The 11,255-nt window shown below is 50.1% G+C and overlaps 2 protein-coding genes across 5 annotated transcripts in view; both read right to left on the bottom strand.

Moving 5' to 3' along the window:
• Nucleotides 1-6: 6 nt before the first annotated feature.
• Nucleotides 7-8,014, bottom strand: Dvl2 (dishevelled segment polarity protein 2). 3 transcript variants are annotated; one of them, XM_010614811.3, is made up of 15 exons: nt 7,940-8,014; nt 5,019-5,088; nt 4,526-4,671; nt 4,295-4,404; nt 4,068-4,203; nt 3,858-3,948; nt 3,668-3,737; nt 3,428-3,567; nt 3,268-3,344; nt 2,411-2,478; nt 2,112-2,240; nt 1,884-2,015; nt 1,573-1,752; nt 915-1,133; nt 7-763 (listed from the first exon to the last, which is right to left on the bottom strand). In XM_010614811.3, exons 3-15 carry the CDS (start codon nt 4,639-4,641, stop codon nt 315-317), a joined length of 1,917 nt encoding a protein of 638 aa, XP_010613113.1. In that variant the 5' UTR covers nt 4,642-4,671; nt 5,019-5,088; nt 7,940-8,014; the 3' UTR covers nt 7-314. The 3 variants fall into 3 exon arrangements, with proteins under 3 accessions (XP_010613113.1, XP_010613111.1, XP_010613112.1); XM_010614809.3 differs by lacking the exon at nt 7,940-8,014 and adding an exon at nt 7,469-7,905; XM_010614810.3 differs by lacking the exon at nt 7,940-8,014 and adding an exon at nt 7,469-7,905 and having other exon boundaries at nt 4,307-4,404.
• A 664-nt stretch (nt 8,015-8,678) lies between these two features.
• The window catches only part of Phf23 (PHD finger protein 23), a 4,362-nt gene continuing 1,785 nt past the window's right edge, over nt 8,679-11,255 (bottom strand). For both annotated transcript variants that reach the window (XM_033762824.1, XM_010614813.3), the window contains exons 2-5: nt 11,072-11,103; nt 10,861-10,953; nt 9,335-10,178; nt 8,679-9,238 (exon numbers count right to left, since the gene is read on the bottom strand). In XM_033762824.1, the coding sequence (XP_033618715.1) occupies nt 9,024-9,238; nt 9,335-10,178; nt 10,861-10,953; nt 11,072-11,103 (1,184 nt within the window). In that variant the 3' untranslated portion in view covers nt 8,679-9,023. The remainder of the gene's footprint in view (nt 9,239-9,334; nt 10,179-10,860; nt 10,954-11,071; nt 11,104-11,255) is intronic.

Here is an 11,255-nt window from a genome sequence, read left to right as displayed (position 1 = left end):
AAAAAAAAAAAAAAAAAAAAAAGCCCCCAAAACATAAGAAAGTCTATTTTATCCCCCCAAAAAGCTTATACAGAGACATAAAGCTAAAAATAACCAAAGGTACCTCATCCACCCCTAAGGGAAGGAGGAGGACCAGGCACTGCTGGCGAGTCACAGTGGCAATATCTTATGGTAGGCACCAACTGCCAGGCCCTGCCTTGGCACTACAAGGAGCAAGGAGGATGACCAGCAAGATACCTAGTCACAGAACAGGAGCACCAAGCAGATACAGGACAGGCCAAGGATGCAGACCTAACATGGCCCCCCACGGGGCTCTACATAACATCTACAAAGAATTCACTGGGGTTGCCCATGGCCATGTGGAAGCTTTGGCGACTGGCTGTCAGTTCTGGGGGTACAGAGCCCAGGTCTCTCACTGGAGGGGCTCCTGGGGGTTGCACTGCTGGAGGGACAGGAGGTGGGGGTGGGGGCATCATGACCACCATCATGGGGTTATAGGGGAGAGCCATGCCAGGGGGAGGTCCATAGGGATGGATCCCTGGGTGAGCTCGGAGATTAGGGGTACCACCCGTTGAGCCCCTCGATGGGGGAGGGCCCCCATCACCACTTCCACCAGGATCCCCACCCCGCCGGAGGCTGCCTCCCCGGCTGGAGGGCTCAGACTCACTGCCACTGCCAGACTTGGACTCAGGAGCCCGTTCCTCAGGTCTCCCCGTGCGCCCAGCACCCCCATCACTTCTTGTTGACCCACTGCTCCGGCTCCCTGTACGGGTAGATGGAATAGGGCAACGGAGCCTTAGCATGGGATCCTCCAGCTTCCCCAGCCTCTGCTCCAGCCTCTCCTCCCTCTCCTCCCTGGTTTGCCTCCACTATGCCCAAAACCCTGCCTGTACTGGTATCTGGGGGAAACTTACCCTCACTGTGCTGGCTGCTGGCACTGCCTCCACCATAGGTGTACGATGAAAGCTCATGATAGGGTGGGGGCTGGGGGCTGTATGGGTGTGGGGCTGGATACTGGTAGGAGAAGGTGGGCAGCAGGGGCCATGGGGTGGCCCCAGGCAGAGGAGCCAAAGTGTCTTGGTCTGAAGCCCCACTGGAGCCATCATTGTCATTCAGAGATAGGTTGACGAGGTCTAGAACACAAGACAGTAAGTCACTGCTTTTCAGGGACCAACACCCCTAAGATATTGAATGAAAATGAACTAGGAACCATTTCCCCATAACCATCCATAACAGTCAAATGGGGTTACAATGGCTTTTGACAGAAAACTATGCTACTAGGGCAGGAACACAGCCAGGGCCACCATTAACCAACAGGCTTCTGTGGGACTCAGGAAGGGGTGCTCTTTTCCCCACCAGGCTCAGCTCTGCCCCAGAGGCATAGCTTGTTCAGCAAAACTTGGACAGACCTTACTCCACCCTTGGTAAATACAGCACATACACCCTTGTACAGGACAGAGTACTCAACCATCCAGAGTAGCCATGGCTGCAGTTTCTGAGCCATGGACAGGGATGAGGTTGGAGAAGCAGGATAAGGCAGGCTGAGCTGCCTTCCCGGGGATGGGGACTTACAGTTCTCACAGCCGCCACTGAGATCCCCGAAGACATAATAGCACTGCTCAGAGAATGTGATCTTGTTCACAGTGTGTCTGATGAGGCCTGCCTTCAGCAGCCCGCTGGCATACTTTCGGGCCTCCCTTCGCTCAGGAAAGCCCTCCACATGATGGTAAAGCCAGTCGACCACGTCCGAGCCTGAGATTCCCACAGAAGAAGGCCTCAAGTTCTCCTCCCAACTCCCACCTTCACCTTTACATGTGCCATTCATTCCCAGTTTTGGTATCCTCCCTCCCTTTCCATTCCACCTGCCCACAGCCCAGCAGTACCCAGAAAGGCATTTGGAATGGTGATCTTGAGCCACATGCGGTCCCGGACTTCCAGCCCAGACTCTGGAGCTGCCATGGCCTTAGTCACAGATGCCATATCCATATGGATGGAGAGTCCCCGGCCCTCACAGCCTGACAGAGGAAACAATGGAGAATTGTGGGTAGGGCCCACTCCCACTGGATAGGAGGTCAGACCACAACTGGCCAGCCTTTGGGCTAGAGGCTCACCATCAGGCAGAGAGGATCCAGATGTAATGGTGCTCATGGATGAGGAGCCTGGATAAGCTGGGAAGGTGCCAGTCAGTGCAGCAGAGTGTGATACCCAGGCGGCAGGGTCAATTGGCTGGATGGGCTCATCTGGGTTTGAAAAAGCCACCAAAATGATTGGTTCTCTCAGATGAACACTCTTGTTCCACTTTTCCCTTAACCCTCTCCAACCCAATCCATCCCCCACAGCCTGGAGGCCTAGTCCCACCTCCCAGGACCCTTGTTCTCTTGGCTTCAGCCCTTGCCTGAGCAACACTCACTTCGAGGGAGAGTGAAATAGGCCTGGGGAGAGGGATCCCAACACTTGGCTACAGTCAGCACGATGGGACTGTGGGGAAAAGAAGGCGTCAGAGGGAAGGGAAGAGGCCTCAGAAGGGCCAAGACCAAGAGTGGAATAGATTATAGGAAAGAAAGAGAGAGGAACACACATTAACTGGGTCTGAGAAAGTGGGGGTGAAGGGCTCCACAATGTGGATGACTCAACATGGGTAACTTTTAAAAACGTACTGCTGAGTACAACAAGGGAGTATACACTGGACAATTCAATTCACAGGATGCACAAACAGGTAGCAATGAACTATGTTGTTTCAGGGGTCATGCATGGGTAGAAAAAATATCAAATGAAATGAGCGTTTTGTTTTGTTTTGGTTTGAGATACGGTCTTACTCTGTAGTCCATAATGGCCTGGAATTTGCCATCCTTCTCCCCAGCCTCCTCAGTGTTGTGATTACAGTTGTGTGCTACCCCACTCAGGGCAAGGACTTTCTTGACCAAAGAAATCAAGTGGGTGATTACCTCTGGGGGAGGAAGTTAGGAGTGTGAAGGGACATTCAGGGGGCAGGCTGTACAGGCTATGGTTAATTTTCTGTTTCATGATTCAAACTGTGATACCAAAGGTAGCCCCTCTACAATTATTCACTACATTAAGCATTTTTGTTTCATGTACTTTAAGTGTTATGTCCTACCACTTTTTTTTTTTTGATACTGGGGATTGAACTTGAATCCTTGAACTTGCGAGGCAGGTGGTGGAACCACTGAGCTAAGTCCCCAGCTCTCACCACTTTTTAAGATTTCAAAACAAGAGGCCCGTGGACCTGAGAACATCTCAGAGGCTCACCCTGGCTTGTGTACAATATCCCTTAGCACCCGCACAGCATCATCGTTGCTCATATTCTCGAAATTCATGTCATTCACCTGCAGTGTGAGGAAGGGATTCAGAGGCAATGGGAGAGGCAAGGACCCTGTCCAAGAGAACTCTGCAACCCACCCAGGCACACCTGTAAAAGCATGTCCCCTGGTTCAATACGTCCATCCGCTGCAACAGCACCCCCCTTCATAATGGAGCCAATGTAGATGCCTCCGTCACCACGTTCATTGCTTTGGCCCACGATGGAGATGCCCAAAAAGTTGTATTTCTCTGTGGAGGGAGTCAGTGTGAGAAAGAACAGTCCCAGTTACATATCCCCCAGAATTCTGAAGACCAGTTCCTCCCCTTCTGCCTCCAGACCCCTTCATACCCATGTTGAGGGTGACTGTGATGATATTGAGAGACATTGTGGAATCTGTGACACTGCTGAAGGATGATGTCTGTGGTGGGAGAAGGAACAGGAGCTGAACTCACCTTCTGTGTTCCAGGGATAAACCTGGGCCTCTGTGAACTCAGACAACCTAAACCAAGGCCCAGTGGTCCCATGAGAACCCCCTTACCCTCTCCATGCGAGGTGGTCGCTGTTTCCTCCGTCGCCGGTGGCGCTTGAGGAGACGGGAGGCACTGCTCTGTTCTGTGGAGCTGCTGAACCTGATGGGTGTTAGAAGCAAAGCACTTACAGGCTGAAGTGGTCATGGGGCCAAGAGAAACAAGCAAAGAAGAAAAGGAGGGGGGCCCAAAGCCCTGGGAAGAGATACATAGAGCTATACCTGCTCATGGTGTCCTCCTCGTCTGAGTCCCCCAAACTGGTACTCTCCAGCTCACTGGTCATGAGGGTAGAGGAGCTCTCATACCCAGCCAGGTGGCGCTCCAGCCTTGAGGGGCCACTGGGCCTGTGGCCCCCAGCTACATAGAAACAAGAATCTCAGGAACCAGGCCTCCTGCCCTACTGCCCTTCTCCCCCATTGAGGCTGGAGCCTGTACCCCACCCCCTCACCGCCATGCTCACTGCTGTCTCTCCTTCGAGGCCGCTCCTGCCTCAGAGACACAACCGACTCAGTTTCTGTCTCAGGCTCCAGATTTTCATGGCTACTGGACACATTTGGGCTAGATGGGCAGAGATGGTTTCCATCCCACGTCAGAACAGGGCTCCATCCTTGGCCTCTCCTCCCAAAGGGTTTAGATTCCCTCTTACCTCCCTCCCTTGGATTCAATACAGAGGACTCACTGAAAGGATGGAGGCCTTGAGTCGCCAATACCACTGGTCCTCTCTGGTGGTAAAGCGGGTAATGGTGGAGGTGGAGGCACCAATTCTGTCCGAGGCTCATGGGCTAGGGGAACCATCTCAGTTTGGGAATTATCTGATGAAACCAACTAGGAGAGGTACAAAATGAGAAAATGTGGCTCTACTGGGAGATGGGGTGTGAGAGAAGGGACTAAAGGAAAACATCAGGAAGGGAACAGAGTCTCAGAGACCCTGGAGAAAAGCCAAAAAAAAAAAAAAAAAAAAAAAAAAAAAAAAAAAAAAAAAAAAAAAAAAAAAAAAAAAAAAATCAGTAACCACTATGGGAGGCTCTGGAAGGAGAAGGGGCTCCCTATGACTAGCTCTCCAAGTAGGGAGGGAAGCAGAAAGCTAGGGCTGCCAATGACTGGGGAAGGAGAGAACTAGAGAAATAGGCTGGGGCTTAGAACAACTTGATAATGAGTCAAGGGCCCCTTACCCAGGATACCACCCTTCCATTGAAGCAGGGAAGACGGGCATTGTCATCTGAAATTTCTTCCTTCACCACTCTGCAGAGAGATGTAAGAGGTCAAAGAGACTAGACTAGCCAGTCCCATCCACATCCTTGTTCAAAGCTTCTCCCAATTCCCATCCAGCCTGTGGTCATCGAGTCTTTCCTGTCCTGTCCAAGTCCTCTGTTCTTACACTGAAACTACTCATTTTCATAACCAAGAAATTTCTGGACTCAATTCCTCCCTTTCCTTATTTCACCTCCTCTTCCCCACTCATCCTCAGGGACACAATGCTGCTCCAAAAACTTCCTAGACTCTGATTCAAACCTCTGACTCAAATCTCTCAAATTTCAAAGGCTATCCCCTGTGGTTACCCACCTACCTAAAATATCTAACTTAGGAACCTTGCAGGCAACCTCCCCAGGTGTGCTTTACACGCTTGTCCAAAAAAGGCTCAGTCCTCATATAAGTCTTTACTCTTCCACTTCCCTTTAGTTTCCTCTAATTCACATCTAGAGAGCTGTCCAAATGTGTGGTCTAGGGGAAGCTACTATAATCCTGCACTAAGCAATCTGCTCTGCCTACAGATCCCAAAGCCCACCCTTGGGGTCATCTGTCCCATAAATTCCTTGCAGTGGACTGGACTTGCCACTTACCAACTACTATTCCAAATCATTAACACCTATTCTATTGAACACCATGTCCTGAGCCACCCCTGCCATTCAGTAAACATCAATAAACATTTGTTGACAAAATAAATAAATATATGAACCACAATACTCATTTTCAAACACAAGACACATACTCCTCTTTAAATTAGAACTTTCAGGTTTTTGTAATAGAGTCTCATTGTGCAGTTGAAGCTGACCTTGAACTCACTATAGAACCCCGGCTAACCTCAAACTCAAAGCAATCCTCCTGAATCAGCCTCCCAAGTGCTGGGATTACAGGAATACACCAGAATACCCAGCCAAATTAGGACATCTTGTCAGGTTAACTCTTCATCCTAATATGGTCTGGGGGGAGCAGATTTATGACAACTTAATCCATTTGCTATCAATGACAAAACAGCCCAGTCACTACCAATCTGCTCAGCATAATGTGCTATTGTTCCCAACATAACTCAATTTCAGCACAGTTTCGTCAACTCCAGGTAATCCTGCATCAATATAACCTAGTCTATCAACTAGTCAGTCTCAATACTGGCAAAGAAAATTCATACTCACCAAGAATTTACCATATGTCATACACTTGAATTATTTCACACTACGATTATTTTCATTTCACAGAGAAGAAAAACTAAGGAACAAAAGTTCAATAAATTGCTCAAGACTACACTAGTAACAAAGAGAAGAACACTGATTGAAATGCCAAGATAATATTACTCTCCCAACGTTGAACAGTCTTTTTTTTTGGTACCAGGGATCGAACTCAGGACCTTGTGCTTGTGAGGCAGGCAGCGGAACCACTGAGCTAAATTCCTGGCCCATTGAACAGTTTTTTTACTTGGAGTCCAGCTTGTTCATTTCTCCTTATGACATGGTTGTGGGGTTCAAGAATCTACTTCAGGTAAGAAGTCTCTTCCTCATCCAGGTGGGAAACCACTTTAGTCTCCCGACAGAACCACACCTACCCCACCTGCCAACCCAAGTTTTCGAAACCTAGTCCAGCCTACCTTCAAAAACTCTTAGGTTAGTACCCAGAGGACTCAGTCCCAAAGGTTATAAACACAAAGGGGCTTGCTTACTCTACATTATCTACAGTTCCAGTCTAGGCCATAATGTTCCAAATTACCCCGACAGCCCAATCTATTCTAGTATAGCCTACAGTGCTCCTTAAACAGCTGTCTGTACAGATAGAGACTACAGTATCCCAATACAGTTGTCTGTGATAGTAAGCATAGGCGCCAACAGCCTTATTTGCCCCTGTACTGAGTGATCCAATAAAACTATCAGTACCCAAGAGAAACGATGTCCAACCCCAGTAGAGTGCAGAATGGTCCAAGTTTCTACTCACGGGAAGCCCAGAATATCTCAATAGTATAGATTGGAATGTCCCACTACAACCCTGTCCACGCTAGCATAATCCCAGAATATACCAAATTGCTTTGGTACGGTCCAAATTACATTAGGAAATTACAAAATATCCCCAACCTATATGGTTCAGAACTGCTCAGAACATATCAATCTACCTCAGCACAGTACAGACATTCCCAAACCAGCATTCCCCATCTATTCCAGTATAACCTAATATTCTCTAGCCTGATTTAGTATATCGCAGCCTGTCCCCAAGCATTTTATCTTAGGATGCCCCAGCATAAAACAATGTGTTCCACCATGGACCAGAAAAATCCCCGAATACATTTATGCCTTTCAATCCTGCCCAATCCAATCTAGCACAGTCTCCGTCCTTCTCATGGTATAGGCCTCGAGCTCACCCGAAATCCTGATCCATAGACTTGAAAAAGTACTTAGCGCCCGCGGGGCGCTGCAGAACGCTCTTAAAATCGCCGAGGGTGATGCGCTCGGCTGGGACAGGGATCTTCACGAGGTAAGGTGTCTCTTCCTCGTCCAGATGGTAAATCACCTTCGTCTCCCCGACATTACCGCCCCCCGTGCTGCTGCCCGCCATGGTCTCGCCCGCGCGCTCCCGGGCTCTGCCGCCCACCCAACCGAGCTAAGCTTCCCCCACCGCGCCTGCGCAAACCGATGCGCAAGCGCGGACAAGACCGGCCCAGTTTGGGAGATGGGTAGAGGCAATAGGGCGTACGGCACCAGAGGGGTGGCGTGGACCCGCAGGCCTTGGGGCGCAGCCCAACGCCACAGACGACGGTGCCGTTCGCCCCTCGCCACCGCTCTCAAGATGCCCGCCCACCTCTCCCCACACCACATGACTCAGGCCCACCCACCTCACACCGCCCCGTTCGGCCCTTATCACGTGTCTCCAGGTCACGTGACCGCTCCGCTTCTCCCAGCGCTACTGCCATGTGATCACCGCCTTAAACTAGTCCCCCGTTCCCAAATAGCTCCACCCCCAAGGTTCCACCCCCCACCAGAGGTCTTCGGAGCACCCTGGTTTAAAGGAGCCTCGAGGTGTCAGCAAGCAATGGGCTCCCAGTCTCCTGTGTTCCTAAAGTAGTATTGCCAAAGGTAGCTCTGATCAGCTGAAGAGTCCTTGTGCAGGGAGTCTGGGAATTAGAGTACTTGGTGGGGTCCAGTTCTGGACTAGTGGGTAAAGAGGGGCAAAGCTAATTAACTAGTGCCCTAGGGTTGGCTACTCTGAGTGTGCTGGGGTGGGTAAACCCCAGAACCAGGTTATCTGCAGATTGGACCTGGAAAGGTGGTTTTTCGGCCCCAGCACCAGTCATTCTGATAACAGCTTTTCAAAAACCACCCTTCCAAGCAGGAGTTAGTAAGGGCTATAAACACAAAGAGCCCACTCTGCTTTATTTACAACACACAGGCTGTCTGTACAAACAGGTGGCCAGGATTACCAAACAGAAGAGGTGAGTGAAAATCCTCACCTTTCTATCTTCCTCACTTGGCCAGGCTCTGGCCCTCCACTTTTGAGCTGCCATGCTCAAGAGGGGAAGTCCAAAATTAAAAATACAACCGGTATATAAGAAAATAAATGGGGAGCGAAATAGATGAGGGAAAGGAGTGCTATATTTACACTAGTTTTATAGACAACCGTCCTATTCCAATTCAAACCCTGGTCCACAAAGTGAGGGGTGGCAGGTCCAAGGGAGAGAGATTATGTGTCTACTGGACCAGATGGCCTCCCACCCTCAACCACAATAGGTCCAAATTCAAGTCCACCAGGTGAGGAAGTAAAGGCTAGGAGCGAAGACACTCGTTTCCAAACAAGTCTCCCTTGGGAATTCCTGCCTTGAAGTGGGGACAATATCCACACTCCAGGGTATAGACTGAGAACCTTGAAGTTCTGTTCCCGTCATAGTATTTGGGAGTTCCAGCCTACAGAAGATGATGATGTCAGGGCTCTCCCGATTTGGGAAGCCCCCCTAACCGCCGGGACTCCGGCCGCAGTTCCTTGCATTTCTGGCAATAAAAGAAGTCAGGGACATTGGTCTTCTTGATCTTAGCACAGGAGAGGTGGATCCACGTCCCACACAGGCTGCACTCAATCATAGGGCGCCCTGCAAAGGGCTTTCGGCAGTAACATGTGATCAGATCCCATGAGTCATCACCTGGGGAAAAGAAGGTTTGTTTGGTGTTCTGCCTGAACTCTCAGATCTTCAGCATACCACCCAAACCCATGATCCCTGATGCCCCAAACCTCTCACCTGATTCTACCATGATGTCCTCATCCATGACCCGCATCTCGCCTTCACTGGAGCTGGCATCTCCATCTTGGCTTGTTTCAGTGCTACCAACCTCTTTGCCTTCACTGTCTGTGGGAGGGGGTCCTTCAGGGTGTACTGCAGCAGGGGGCCTAGGGGCCTCAGGGGGCGTTGGGAGCACAGGGGCTGGGGCTTCACTCCCAACTACTGCTGCCGTCTCTTCCTCCTCCTCTTCCTCCTCCTCTTCCTCCTCCTCCTCCTCTTCAGAGTCTGTATCACTGGGGGGTGCCCGAGGAGGCCCAGGAGGTGGGAGTCTATCACCCCGCTCTGCCTTTTTCAACTTCCGCTTCTTGCTCTTCTTGATACGAGACCTCTTTTCCCCGTCCCCAGGAGCTGGCCGAGGCCTTCGGAGCACCCCAAAGCCAGCCCCACCTCCTGGTCCCAACTTTCGGTTCTTTCGGTCCTTCTTTCGAGGAGGCTGGGAGAGGTCCCCTTGAGAAAGGGGCACTGGGGTAAGAGCAGCAGGGGGCCGAGAGGTATGTGTTAGGGATGTGGGGGATAGTGGAGATGCCACTTTGGGCCCATCCAGATCAAAAAGAGAGTCCTTGAGCTTCATCTTCTCAAGCAGGGTGGCACTGTCAGGGGCCTGCAGACGAGAGAAAGTGGACCTTGGGGGTCCTGGATGGGTGGGACCTACTTGAGCTGCCCTTCTTTTGGATGACTTTGCTTTCTTAACAAAGGTCTGGATGGTACGAAGATCTGAAGGGGCCGAGTCCCAGCCATCACTGTCTGCTGCACTCTCACCTCGCAATGGTGAGCTAGAGCCAGAGGCTGGCCAGTCACTTTCCTTAAAAAGAGAAAAAACCCACAGTGAACAGGAACCTAGTGTCACCGTAGCCCTCCACAAACCCCACCTGAACAACAGAGATTAGAACAAGCTCAAATATCCCACCCTAACAACAAAATATCATTGTACTTAAGATTTTTCATTCCAATTGCCACCAGCTCCCCTCCTGGCTACCTCTGTGTTATTACTGCAGTAAAGTTCTAGGCATCCCTGCAATGCTCCTCGCCCTGGCTTTAGAACACTGAACCCCTTCCACAGTCCAAAGCTACATTTCTTTTTCTTTTTCTTTTTTTTCCCCCCGGAACCAGGGATGAAACTCAGGACCTTATGCTTGCCAAGCAGGTGCGACTCCACTGAGCTACATCCCTGGCCCCAAAGTTGTTATTTCTTTAGCCCTGTTCCTTTACAGCCTCACTTGTTACCATTTTCAGTTCCCAAAAATACACCTAGAAACACTTATTAAAGCAACCAAAACCATTCCAAAATCTTAACCAATGCTTCTAAATCTCCTCTATCACCGCTACTCAAGTGAGCACCTACTGTACATTATTCTCTCACCCTACTCCAGCTTTCCCATCACAACTCTTAAGAGCTTCCATTTGCCCTAATATATATCATTTTAGATACTACTCCTCAAAAATAATACAATGCTGCCTCAAATTAGTTGTTCTTTTGTTCCTACCTCTTTGCTAGGGGGGATGTAACCAGCATAAGCCAAGACAAAACTGCAGAATTTGTTGAAATCTTCAATTGTTCTCCGCCGTTTCTCTGGTGGCTGAAAAGGAAAGCATGGATCACTCTGAAGCCAGACACAAATTTAAGAGAAACATCTAAGAAGGAGGACAGCACTGTCAGGTAGTGCTACTATCCTACTCAGGTAAAGGACATCTTACCTGAGTCTCTGGCTTAAGAGTCGGAGGTGGATCTGTGGAAGCAATAAAAGCTTAGTCAAAGGAGTAGGAAACAAGGTGTGTAAAACCCTACACCTCAGAACCGCGGAGGTCCCAGATGAACCCCTTCCCTCCCAAGTCTTTGCCTGGCCGGCAGGCCCCCAGCTAGCCTGGACCCGCCCCTGCT

Source organism: Fukomys damarensis, unplaced genomic scaffold, assembly GCF_012274545.1.
Source record: "Fukomys damarensis isolate Sample0158 unplaced genomic scaffold, DMR_v1.0_HiC HiC_scaffold_13, whole genome shotgun sequence".
NCBI classification, from domain to species: Eukaryota; Metazoa; Chordata; class Mammalia; order Rodentia; family Bathyergidae; genus Fukomys; species Fukomys damarensis.
This window is presented reverse-complemented; position numbering and strand designations above follow the sequence as displayed.

Bases quoted from the DNA above. Each gene is read 5' to 3' on its own strand.
- Dvl2 (XM_010614809.3), bottom strand. From the start codon at position 7,662: ATGGCGGGCAGCAGCACGGGGGGCGGTAATGTCGGGGAGACGAAGGTG. The intron at 4,204-4,294 runs GTGAGGGGGTGG...GTTTCTATGTAG, and splicing joins AGACAGCAGTGAGCATGGCG to CTGGGGGCCACAGGCCCAGT. The intron at 3,738-3,857 runs GTAAGGGGGTTC...CTCCCACCACAG, and splicing joins GACCACCTCGCATGGAGAGG to ACATCATCCTTCAGCAGTGT.